At 35.6% G+C, this 12,976-nt stretch overlaps 1 protein-coding gene across 1 annotated transcript; it reads left to right on the forward strand.

Moving 5' to 3' along the window:
- The first annotated feature begins 8,290 nt into the window (after nucleotides 1-8,290).
- LOC133789791 (cystathionine beta-lyase, chloroplastic-like) lies at nucleotides 8,291-9,753 on the forward strand. Its single transcript, XM_062227528.1, has 5 exons — nucleotides 8,291-8,405; nucleotides 8,508-8,702; nucleotides 9,084-9,405; nucleotides 9,503-9,584; nucleotides 9,665-9,753. The coding sequence occupies exons 3-5, from the start codon at nucleotides 9,249-9,251 to the stop codon at nucleotides 9,747-9,749; spliced, it is 324 nt and encodes a 107-aa protein (XP_062083512.1). The 5' UTR covers nucleotides 8,291-8,405; nucleotides 8,508-8,702; nucleotides 9,084-9,248; the 3' UTR covers nucleotides 9,750-9,753.
- Nucleotides 9,754-12,976: the final 3,223 nt, after the last annotated feature.

A 12,976-nucleotide genomic window follows, 5' to 3' on the forward strand; every position in this document is an offset into this window, starting at 1 on the left:
TCCGTTAGGAAAGATTAGATTCCGTATTGTTGATACATGTTCCTAGCCATCCATGATATTAAATCTCCAAAACAAAAGTCATTAGCCTCATTCTATGAAGAGACCTTAACGAATGAATCAAAAGATTTAATAAACATGAATAGAAGTTCATGAACACTCAGGATTTAGGTTGATCTATAAATAATCATTAGTTATGATATGAATTACAAGTCTTTATTGTTAAATAGTTTTTGGATAAAGACTTTTATTCATATCGGTCCATGTCATATATAATCATATTATATAAAGTACCTTTACCGAGATGTCTTACCACATCAATAATCCGAATCTAGATTATTTGTATCAACATGATACTCAGCAAACCATACTTACAACCCTAATTAAAGAATTCCTTAACTTTAATTTGTCGTTGTTGACTATTTTTATTCATTCATGTGATCTTAATTCTCTCGTACTAATACAAGATCACATCCTCAATAATTAATATGGAAGTTTTCTGATATTTACAAAATTATTCAAACAATAATTTAATAATTCAAATATAACAATAATAAACCATTGTATTTATTTATTCATAGAAATAACAAATGTCTTTTACATGATTTTAGGACATACTCCTTACACCTGCACTCACAAGCATGTTCCTATAATCCATACATACATATATGATCATATGCATCAAGACATAATCACAATCATGTTCATAACAGTCCATACACACACACACACACACATATATATATATATATCCTCACATACCAAAGCAGATCATCATCGATACATATCATTGTATGGTTCACAATTAGTCCATCATATATATACCATCATATATCAATGCATGTCATTATCCCTACATAACATTGTATAGTTCACAATCACAACAAAACATATCACTGTTCATGTATAAGAACGAATACCAAACATACCCTCTGTATACAGATGTCCACTCTACTTACCTTAATTCCCACCATTTAATTGACAACGACCCAAGTTAGATCTCCCTCAAGCATTCTTAAACAACCCTAAGTCAAAATCAATATCGCGTAGGTTAAGTTTTCCATAAACCAAAATATACCATAACTTTTCCATAAACCTTACTAGCACTACAACAATTTCGACATTCAATGACTCCTTACAATGTCTTACACCATTGGTGTAAGACATTAAAAATTAGGAGGGATTTTAAATGTCTTATGTTTGGAGACATTGAAATTTGTATTAATCACTAAAATCGTAAGACATGAAAAGTGTAGGAAGACGTTGAAAAACTAGGGGCTAAAAATGTGTCTAGGAAAGACATCTAACGTCTCCCACTGGGAGACGTTAGATGTTCTCCAGAAGTCCCCTATCTTATAAACTCAAGCAAGCCGCGATGACTAATGAACAAGGCCATGGCTCGAGCCCGAAACGCAGAAATCCCATGCAACTTGACAAGCTAATTACCCTAAAAATCATCAATTCCAAGCCCTAATCCTAGAATTCCTCCTAGGATTCATATCCAATTAACATAACTAGCTTAAATATCCAGAAATCCAACAGAAAGTCTCATAAACACCTAAATCCCAATTCCCAAAAATTCTAACAAAACAAACAAAGTTTTAACAAAAAAAACATGCGTTAATCTCTTACATCTGAGTTAACTTGGACTTGAGCTAAATTCCAATTGACACAAACTTAAATTCTCCCCAAGCTCAACAAACCTCTAGCTTTAAATTCCTAGGCTTGATTTCCTCCAAAATCCTCAAACACCATGAGAGAGAGAGAGAGAGAGAGAGAGAATCGGTGGAGAGAGAAAACCAAAAACGGAGTACACTTCTGTTTCTTTTTCCCTTCTAACACCTTCTAGTGTCTTAGCATTCAAAGAAATATATGTATATCCCTTGCCAAATGTCTAAAATGCCCCCCTTAAGCCTATCTACATCCTTAAGTGACCGAAGGGCCATTTTGTCATTTGCCATATCCCGCTAACTCCTTGAGTGTTCATATAAATCCCCGTTTAATCCCAACATATTCAAATCATAGTTAAATTACTACCCATTACTCGATAAATTCCGAACACACATAACATTCCCAAAATACCCCTAGGCTCCTCCCGAGCTGGGTATTTGAACCCGTTGTGACTTTCTAGCTAAACTGCTCCCTAGGACAGTCTCAGATCGTGCATCACAAAAATATAACCACTTAATCCTGGTATTACTCACAATATACACAAATATTGCATTTATTGTAATGCCCCGAATTTCCTAATAAGGGTTAGGACCTTGATTAGGAGGTCGTGAGGGCCATAATTGATTTATTACGTTGTTTAGTGATCATATGCATGTTTATGTGCATTATATTATTAATGATGATGAATGCATGCATATGGGTGTATTTTAATTATAAGGGCATTTTGGTAATTTGGCCCATTGAGGGCGTAATTGTGTATTTTCGTGCATGTGGGTGAGTTTTGAATGGTACCACGTTATATGTGGATTTGTTCGAGCCTTTCGGCATGTGTCGATCATGAAATGCAAGTGTTCGGTCTGGTCATAACAGGTTTAAGTTCGAGTCTCGGGGTGATTTTAATGATTAAAGCATTATCGGGAATTAAAGGGTAATGGGATATGGATTATTGGTATGTGAGAATATTGAGAATAGCGGGAATTGGAGGGTGTTAATTATGATTAACGAAATAGGTGCGGAAGGACAGTTTTGCCCTTGGTGGCTGTTAAGGTTTTATTTTAGACTTAAGGGCATTTAGATATTTTCACCCTTAGAGATTTATATCAGCCATTAAGGTTGTAGAAGTTTATCAAAACAGAGTCCTATTTGTATTTCTCTCCCGATGGTTTTTCTCCTCCGTTTCTCTTTGGATTTTCAAGCTTCTTTTGAGGAACCAAGCCAAGGAACCAAGCTGGGATAAGCTAGGGTTATGCTCCACCATTTAAGAGGGTGTGTTGCTGAGATTGAGGTGAGTTTTTAGCCATTAGAACTATTGCTTTTGCTCTATTTTCTTAGTTGAGTTTCAGCTGGTTTTTGGGTTGGAAAGTGGGGAATTGATTGGAGTTTTGGCTAGGGTTCTTGGGGTTCTGATGCTTGGGACATGTGAGGATGGTATTTGGGTTCATTTGGGACTTAATTTGATGTTTGGAAGCTTTTGGTTTGAGTTAGAAATGGTGGAATCAAAGGAAGGATTTTCTGGGCTGTTGCTGGCTGAAGGTAGCGCTACAACAGCCAGTATAGGGTGCTACAGCGCTACCTGCAGGGGAGGCTAGGAAGGTTTGGCTCTGTGAAGAGCGCTGGGGCGCTAAGAGGGTAGCGCTAGCTACCCTGTTTCTTCAGAACCCTATTTTGAGTGTTTTTAAGGGTTTTTGGCTCGGGGTTTTAATCCTTAAGGCCCGGGATCGAATCTACTCATCGTGTGGGTACATTTCGGGGTCCCGAGAGTGGGGTTTAGGTCAAGACCCTATCTTTGATAATTTTCATTAATCGGAGATTGTATTTGGTTATGACTAGGTGACCTCTAAAGGATTAAGGATCGATCGTTCTCAATGGTTGTTCTTGTTCTAATTCTCGCTCGAACCAGAGGTAAGAAAATTGCTCCCTGTGTATATGTGACATGCATGGTTATTCTTCATGCATGTTGGATGTTTAAATGTAATGCATGAGAAACATGTGATTAGGACATGCTTTGTATACTGAGTATGATATTGTTCAGAGCTTGAGCCTCTGTGTTTATGCATGATCCTAATTATGCTAGTATTTGTTAAGTAAGCATGCTGAATGCCCTGTATTCGGATATTGGATATATGATATATGTTTGGTGGCATTGCTTACTTGTTTATGGCACTGACTAGTCAGGGACACTGACCTAAGAGTCAGAAATGGCATAAGCGTTCTGAATGTAGGGCTGAATGAAGAATAGATCTAATCGATACCAGCGTTGAATGGCTCTAAGGCATTTATGCTGGACCGACCCTAAGGTTGATGAATCTTATAAGCGCTTGGCTAGTCTAGGACTAGTTACTCAGAGCCAGGGCCTAAGGCCTAGGTGACTGCTTGTCACATGGCTAGGGAACAGAGTTCCATGGTTATGACTCTATGGTCATGAGGAATGTTATGTTGGTGACTAGTCATCATGTACCTATCCTGTTTAAGCTAGTGAAGGGATCACTTATCTACTCGATAGGTTTATGCTGGTGACTATTTCACCTGATACCTATCTTGATTAAGCTAGTGAAAGGATCACTTATTTATAAAGGGAACGGAACCCACCTTAGTGATTGTACCACCGTCACTCTTCTATTGGGGCTAAAAGCCCTGGATGACTATTATGGTCATTGGTTGATGTGTTATACTCAACATTACGTGGATTTGTTTTCCTGCTAGAATAGGCCTATATCTGCTAGGCGTGTGCCTTATGATTTGACACTACACCAAATACCTCTTTCCATAACACAAGTAGATAAGACTATTTAAAAAGTATTATAGTAAGGATGGTTAAAAAGCGGTAAAGTCCAAAACCAAATAAAAAAAAGGCGGCACCTTTAGGAACTCCCGCTAAATTGAAATAGCAAGCATTTTGGTCTGACTATAATATAGGCTCTCTCTAATTTTTTCACAAGTAAAATAAAATAAAATAAAGAAGAAAGAAACCCTTTCTCCCACCCGATGCTTACACTTTCCTTTCTCCCTCTCTTTATCGCATTTTTTCTGCTAGGCCCAAACGACAATGGCAGGGGCTCGGGGAATGGTGGTCGATGGCAGCAAGGGGGTCGGGGTCGGGCTGTTAGGCGGCAGGGGGCTCGGGACTGGGCTCGACAGCAACGACTGGTGGCTCGAGGGCTGGGCTCGACGGCGGGTGGGGGGTCTCGGGTCTGGGCTCGACGGCGCAGGGGCTGGGCAGGACGTGGAGGCTTGGGGGCTCGTTGGGGCTAGATGGCGCGGAAGCTTGGTGGCTCGTTGGGGCTGGACGACTCAGAGGCTCGATAGGTATGCATGCTTCTTTTTCTCTAATCAAAGAAACTAAAAATTTTGTAGGGTATTGGTCTGTAGTGTTGTTTGTATAGACACATGAACAAAGTGTTTATTCTACACTCTTTCTCACACTTGTGTGTATATTTATACATATAAAGAAAAAACTGAGATTGGCTGCCATATGTTTGATAAAAGTCTTCAATGAGACAAAAGAGTTTGGCTTAAGATACCAGTTGAACTATCTGAGTTTGTTCCAATTGCTGTGAAGGTGAGTTATTTTGGCTTAATTTTGGCATTTGAGTCATTTGACCTTAGTCATTTAGGTTGTCTTTGCAATTAACCTTAGTGTTCTATTTTTCCATACTAAAGTCGTCCATGTTAAAGGCCTCACTCTCTATTTTCTAATTTGTATTTATATATGGCCTCACTCTCTTTTTGCAATTAAGACAAGATGTTTCCCAGAAAAGATGTAGCAGCACTCATGAATTTGAAGACTAGAAGGCTTGCTTGCAGTAGTCGAAATATGAATGGGGTAAGACTGCTAAACAACTCACATATGTATCTTTTCCGTCATCCCTATCCATACTTTTTCTACTATGCATTTGTTATTACTTTTAGGATCTCTAAAGCTCTGTTTGATAATTGGATTCTATTGATAGAGCAGGCAAATCATTTTTTGTTAAATCTTAAACATTGTGGTAGGAAAATGTAATGTATATTGATAGTATTTAGAATGATTATATTGAATATGAAAGATACAAATTTCAAAATAAAGTTTTATATGGTTAGCTTTCTCTTTCTTTAACTTTTCATTTGTCTTTGATATTTTTATCTTCAAAATCTAAGTATCAAGTGGAGCCTAGTTTTTTTTAAGTTAAGCTATTTTCTTATTTTGATTTGTCTTGTATGCATACAGGCCTTTCATTTATTTCACACTTCCTGCCTCATACATTGGGTTCTTCTATGTGAACTTGAAATGCTCACAAATCAGCCAGACAATGTAAAAGTTAAACGAAGATCTTGAAGAAAAATTGCGGACAAGAACAATGAAATGCAAAACGATAATGATATGAAAGCTCTAAGGCCCCAAATAAATTCTGTATTCTGTCCGGAGTGCCAGGGGACTGGAGCAATTGTCAATAGGCATGATGAGAAACCAACGGTTCCTCTTTCAAAGGTTTGTACACCTTCCATCTTCCTTATGCTTACATCTTTTCTCAAATACAACATTCTGCTTTGATGATAGAAGGACCTATCAAGAAACCATCGATTAAAATCTGCTTAACTCTGATAATAATAATCAAAAACCAAAAATCTAGGTGGGAAAAAACTTTTTCTGTTTGACTCAGAGGATGATCTCTACTTTCAGATGTTCAAGTACAAGATAAAAGTGAGTGATGCACGCAGAGCATGGATGAAGAGTCCTGCAGTATTGGAAAATTGCTCAACAGGGTTTCATTTCCCATCCCAACCTGAAGAAAAGCATTAGGTCTTTCTCAAAATTTTGGTCAATATTTGCTTTTAAATGAAAGGCGGTACTAGTAGTCATGTTATTTATTCTTTTTTTTCTTCTCTTTATTATAGGAAAAGGTGAAACAACTAATGTTGCTGCGTTTCTATGGAGCTCATTACTAGAATTAGAATGTGGAACATCGGCCTGCGAAGGTGGGTAATGAAGGAGCAACCGTAAGCTATTGTGGATAAGTACAATGAGATTGTATATATACCTGCTGACTGTTGTGGTGATCTAGTCTAACACAGGTCTACATACTGACATCATCTGCATTGTAAATTAAATCTTACTATTCTCCAATGCATATATGTATTTTATAATTGTGCAGTCTCTCTATTTTACTATTCATTTTGTTCTTTGTTATGTGTACTGTGCTCAGCAAGTAGTTTGGTAGATAAATAACATAGATACAGACCTGGTGTACATGTATCTATCAAGAACAGTGTTGTGCTTATTATTTGGGGGAACCGATTATGAAAGGGTAGCATTATTATTTGCTGCTAACTTTTCCTTCTTTTGCAGCCCTAGATTTTCGAGTTGATGACATAAAATAAATGAAAATTTATGTTTTTGTTTTGTAAAGTTGTGAATGTGTTCTTTCATCTCGTTTTCATTCATAGCATCAGTAAATTTGTGTTTATGCCTATATAAAGAACTAGTAATATATTTTGTTAGGGAAAGTGCAAATACAACACTTGTAATTTTAGGTGACACGTAGTTGGGGTTTTGGTTAACTTGCTTGATTTGAAAAGATATGTTGATAGAAATTTAGGGTAGATGTGCACGACTGTTGTTCTCAAGTGAATTTGAGATTGGAGTGTTCACATGAACTGAAAAATCAAAGCTGAAAAGGGAACCAATGTCTATTGTTTAGGAAGACTACTGCAATTTCTGCCTCTTTTCCAAAAGTTATGGACTGTAATAAATAACTCCATTTATTCCAGATAAAATCATAGACAATAAAGTTGATGAGGATGATGTTTTGGAATTAATCTCGACTATAATTGAACATAATTATTGGTTATGAACTAGTCAAAATAGAACCTTATTTTATTAGAATGAGAGTGGTACTGATCATATAGTTGTTTTTACGAGTCCACTTAGTAGTTGGCTGGGTTTTGATGGTGAACTTCAGCGAATTACTTTTGGATTTGTTTTGCGGGTGTGAGAGAAGATTCTCTGTTTCTATCATATTCATATGTTAAAGATTCTCTGTTTTCTGTTTCTGGTTTGTTAGTTTTGTTAGCTTTAGTTGTATTCAGTTATACTGTTACAACTTCCATCTATTTTGAGTTTTTTAGTTTTTCAACTTTTATTTTTGATCGAAAAAAGGAGTATATTAAAAACACAGAAAGAAATTACAACTGCCAGACCAGAAACTTTATAACATGCATTTCTGTTGCACCAGATGCCATAAACTGCAACGACCAATTTTTGGGCTTCCCTTCTAACCACAGCTTCCCTTTAAAGCTTCTTCTTTTGTAGTTACTTTATTTTTGTAGGCCAAAGAGTTCATTGGATTGGATTTAGTTATGTGTATTCTGTGCGCAAACTGCTGATATATGTTCTGAGGATCAATTTTGTGTTGTGTACTGTTTTGAGAGTTAGTTATATTTATTGGATTGAATCTATTGTTGTGTGTTGTTAGCATATGGGATATAGGATAGTAGTGGCTGTGGAATTATTTTGTAACTTTGAGAATTCATTAGAATTCACTAGGAGGCTTAAGGGATCCTCAAAAAGTTAATCTTTGCTCAGTTTGTTGTGAAACTTTTAGATAATCAAAGAAATCTTTTGTTAGAGCTTTTCAGTTTGTAGTATGGTAGGACCTGTAGTAATTTGAGATTATTTTACATCTCTAAAGATGGTTTTTCTTCTTCTTTTCTTTTCAATTAAAGCTTCAGCTAAAGTGCACATTTTTCTTCTATATGAGGTATTATAATATGAACTCAGTCCAATTTTTTGCATATTATTTTCAATATATATAGTTTGTTATGGTTGATATTCTTATTCATTGCTCACTTTGTTTTGATAGGCTTTATGTACACTGATAATCTGAGACTGGAATTGTTTAGAATTCTATATTTTTGAAAGAAGCTCTTGATTCCCAATTATGATTTCAGATGATGATGTGGCACAGCTGCAAAGAAAGCCTCTGTTTTGGAAGACTGACTGGAGTTTCATTAAATGCCCAGTTTCCACAAGTTTTATGCTCTACTAAATTCTTCAGGTGTGTTTAATTACTATTTACAGTTTGGGTTCACACTGGTAAATCACTTCTTATGTGTGTTTTCTATATGTATTTTTCTCTCTAATGATCAGGAAACTATAAATTATCTAATATGAGGGTCTTGTAACATTTTCTTGGAATACTTTATAAGATATCCAAATTATGCAAGATCTGTTAATTGTTGTGGATTATAAAATGTGTTATATGTGCATATATAGCCTTATACTTTATAGCTTTTATGGCTTTCATCATTACACAGAAAAAAAAGCATATAATATAATACATATCATTGTATTGTCTTCTTTTGCAGAAATACAATATTCTTTGTATGTTTTTTTGCTTCAAAAATAATAAAAAAAATTGTTCACTTTGTTTTGACAGGCCTTTTGTGTACTGAGAATCTAAGAGTGGAGTCGTATGTGCATAGATTGTACCAAAGAAATTATTCAGCAAATGGTGTGGTGTGCATAAGATACTTGAATAAGTTTTTATCATACACTGATTTAGACCATCAACGATCACGAATCTGACTTCCCTATTAGAGTAATGGCAGGTAATGTTTTTAAAGTGCAATTATTTTTCTTTATTTATTTTCTGCATCTTCAGGAAATAGTTAAAATGGCTCATGCTCATGATGCTCTTGTCTTGGTGGATAACAGTATAATGTCTCCTGTAGTGTCACAACCTCTGGAACTAGGAGCTGGTAGCAATATAAAACATGAACTTTACATTCTACATATTACTTTTTTTTATTTCCTCTATAAAACTGTTGGATTTTGATTCATTCATCTTTCATTCAGACATTGTTATGCACTCAGCTACCAAGTTCATTGCTGGGCACAGTGATGTGATGGCAGGTGTACTGGCTGTAAGAGGGGAAAGGTTATGCATGGACTTTCTTTACTGTGAACTGTAATGTTATAATTTATAACTTCAAGCCCTTATTATAATTTTTTTTTCAGATTAGCAAAAGAGCTATGCTTTCTACAAAATGCAGAAGGGTCTGGGTTGGCTCCATTTGATTGTTGGCTCTGCTTTACGAATTGAGAAGTAGCAGGTGAAACTTCATGCTTTTATCACTTTATAATTTTCTTATAGTCCTTTTTTACAACTGTAAAGCTCTGACTTGTTAAGGTCGTAATTATTTAATATTTATTTCTTGTAGTTATGAATTATAGCCTGGTCATTTATCATATACATTGTCTTGACTTCACATTACTAATTCAAAACAATATTGTAACTCTGTTATATGTACTTGAACTTGTGCTGTGCATCATGGGTAAGTTTGAATTATGTTAGTAATTAATGCTTTACCTTCTAACTTAATATTTCAAGGCCGAACTTTTAAGTTTGCAAAATCACTTGAGATGAATAAAGTTTTGGCTTTGAGTTTGACATATATGCTAATTGCTTCAAAATTTTGCTCGCCCTCAGCACTTACAATGCAGTTTTCATCTATTAACAGGGAGTGTGAAGTCTATCATAAGCCTGCCCTACTTCGTGTCTCATGCTAGCAGACCAGCTGAAAAAGGTTGAATAAAACAAAAAAACATTTATACTCTACTGTCACAAAAATGTACAAGACTATTTCTGGATGAGATCTTTTTTCTAACTTTATTTTTAGTTTTATTGCAGAAATTGGGCTAAACCTTATATTAAAGATGCTAAAGAAGTTTCTAGGTGCATTTTTATTTTATTGTTTTTCTTTATGATTTTGTTGTATAAGAAGTCAAAGTGTGATTCTGTTTTTATTCTTTAATTTTTTTTGGGATATATTGACAGAATTTAGAGTTCTGGAATCAATTCTTCCTCACATACTTTTTGATCATTGAGAATGATATATTTGTTATCTTGATACATTTCACAAGCCTTGTTTTAAGTTGCATGTTTTGTTGCTTCAGTTGTTGTTTTGCATGGTAGTACATCTTGCTATACCTTGCTGTTTCGTCAAGTTTTGGAGTTATTACAAATTTAATTTAAACTTTATATCCTTACAGGTGGAAACTAGCTTAGGTCTTATGTTCTTAATAATAAAAAGACTTTTTTTTTTACAATGTGCAGGTATATTGAGATGATTTCTTTGGAGCAATTCTTGACAACATTTGTAGTTGAGGCCTTTAGAATGGAAGAATGTATTTCACTAATTTTTGTATACATTTCTTGTTTTGTATTTAGTGATAAAGGAATTTGAATCGGGCATAAATTATGTTGTAATATGATTTCTTAAGCCTAGACTAGTAGACTAAATATTGTAATTACATTTGAGTAATTAATAAAAATCTATTTATGTTACCTTATTTGGCTTCAACTTTCATATTTGTTTTCCTAGTTTTGTGTAAGTAAAAAAAGATTATGTTTCACTAAGCTAATATAACACATGTGTTATACTAAAGTGCAGTATAACACAAATAATGTGTTATACTAAAGTGTAGGATAACACAAAAAATGTGTTATACTAAAGTATAGCATAACACAAAAAATGTGTTATACTAAAGTGTAGTATAACACAAATTTATAAGTATTGAAATGTGTTATATAATCGACTATAAATAACATAATTAAACACTTATCTATTTATTAAAATAACACAGAAATTGTGTTATCGTTGATAGTATAATAACACATCTGTATAACAATGATAAAGTGTTATGTAAAGTACCCTGACCTACGATAACATAGTCGGTCTTAACACATCAAAAAGTGTTATGGTATGTTTTGATAACACATTTTCGGTGTTATTAAAAGCATTTTTTCTTGTAGTGTGATGGCATGTTATTATTTTTCATGAGCATATTAAGTTTTCTTGCTGGGCTTTGGCTCACGGGTGCTATGTGGTGCAGGTAAAGGCAAAAGAAAGCTGGACCATCCTTGAGTTGGAGAGCTTAGGTGATGACGTGTACATATGTGGCTGCTCGACTGCCACGACCGAGGGTTGGAAGAGGAACTAGGGTTAAACCCTGTTTTGCCGCTTAGATCAGCTTGTTGTAAATATTTTCTAGTAGTAGACTCTGAAATTATATTTTTGGGATCCCAATGTATACAGTAAACGTTCTAATGAAACGTTACATCTTAGTCAAAATTTTTAATCCCTAAACCGCTAATCATACTTAGTTACACGATTTTGGTCAAATGACTCGATTAGCGAGTTTAGCATTGTTTACAAGGCACACTGTAACGGTCCCTGGAGTTTGGGGCGTTACATTTATGCCCTCAACGAGCTACAATTACAAATATGCCCCTAATAACCAAATTGAGCCCACATGCATATTTAATTCACCTAAACATGCATTTCAAATTTCATAATCATCAAATTTATTTATTAACATAATTAAATCAATTATTGCCCTCCAGGCATGTTAATCAAGGCCCTAATCCTTATTAGCAAATTTGGGATGCTACAACTATCCCCTCCTTACATAAATTTTGTCCTCGAAATTACCTATATAACTCGGGATAACGATCCCGCATATCTGTCTCAAGTTCCCACGTAACCTCTTCTACCTTGCTATTCCTCCACAACACTTTTACTAAGGCGATGGTCTTGCTCCGCAAGACCTTATCCTTTCGGCCGAGAATGTGTATCAGCTTCTCTTCATACCATAAACCTTAATCCAGCTCCAAGTTCTCATAACTTAGCACGTGTGTATAATCTGATACATACTTTTGGAGCATGGATACATGGAACACATTATGAACCTGTCATAGAGCTGGAGGCATCGCCAATCTGTAAGCTACCTTTCCAACCCGCTCTAGAATCTCAAAGGGGCCAACAAACCTAGGGCTCAGCTTGCCCTGCACACCAAACCGTTTCACCCCTCTCAAGGGAGCAACTCCAAGAAACACCTAGTCACCGACTTGAAACTATACACTCCTGTGTCTCAAGTCTGAGTAACTCTTCTATCGACTCTTGGAGGCAAGCATTTGAGCCCTAATCTTTTCAATCGTCTCATTGGTCCTTTGAACAACCTCAAGACCTAGATATCTCCTTTCACCCGTCTCATCACAATGGATGGGTGATCTACACTTCCTCAAATATAACATCTCATACAGAGCCATTTCGATGGTCACCTGATAGCAGTTATTGTTTGAAAAACTCAATCAAAAGGTGATACTTACTCCACGATCCCCCAAAATCCAGCACAGAGGCTCGTAACATATCATCCAGTATTTGAATTGTCCTCTCAGACTGTCCATTTGTCTGAGGATGATAAGCAGTACTAAATAGCAATTGTGTGCCCATAGCCCTCTGCAGGCTCTCCCAAAACTTGGAGGTG

Source organism: Humulus lupulus, chromosome 7 (genome assembly GCF_963169125.1).
Source record: "Humulus lupulus chromosome 7, drHumLupu1.1, whole genome shotgun sequence".
NCBI classification, from domain to species: Eukaryota; Viridiplantae; Streptophyta; class Magnoliopsida; order Rosales; family Cannabaceae; genus Humulus; species Humulus lupulus.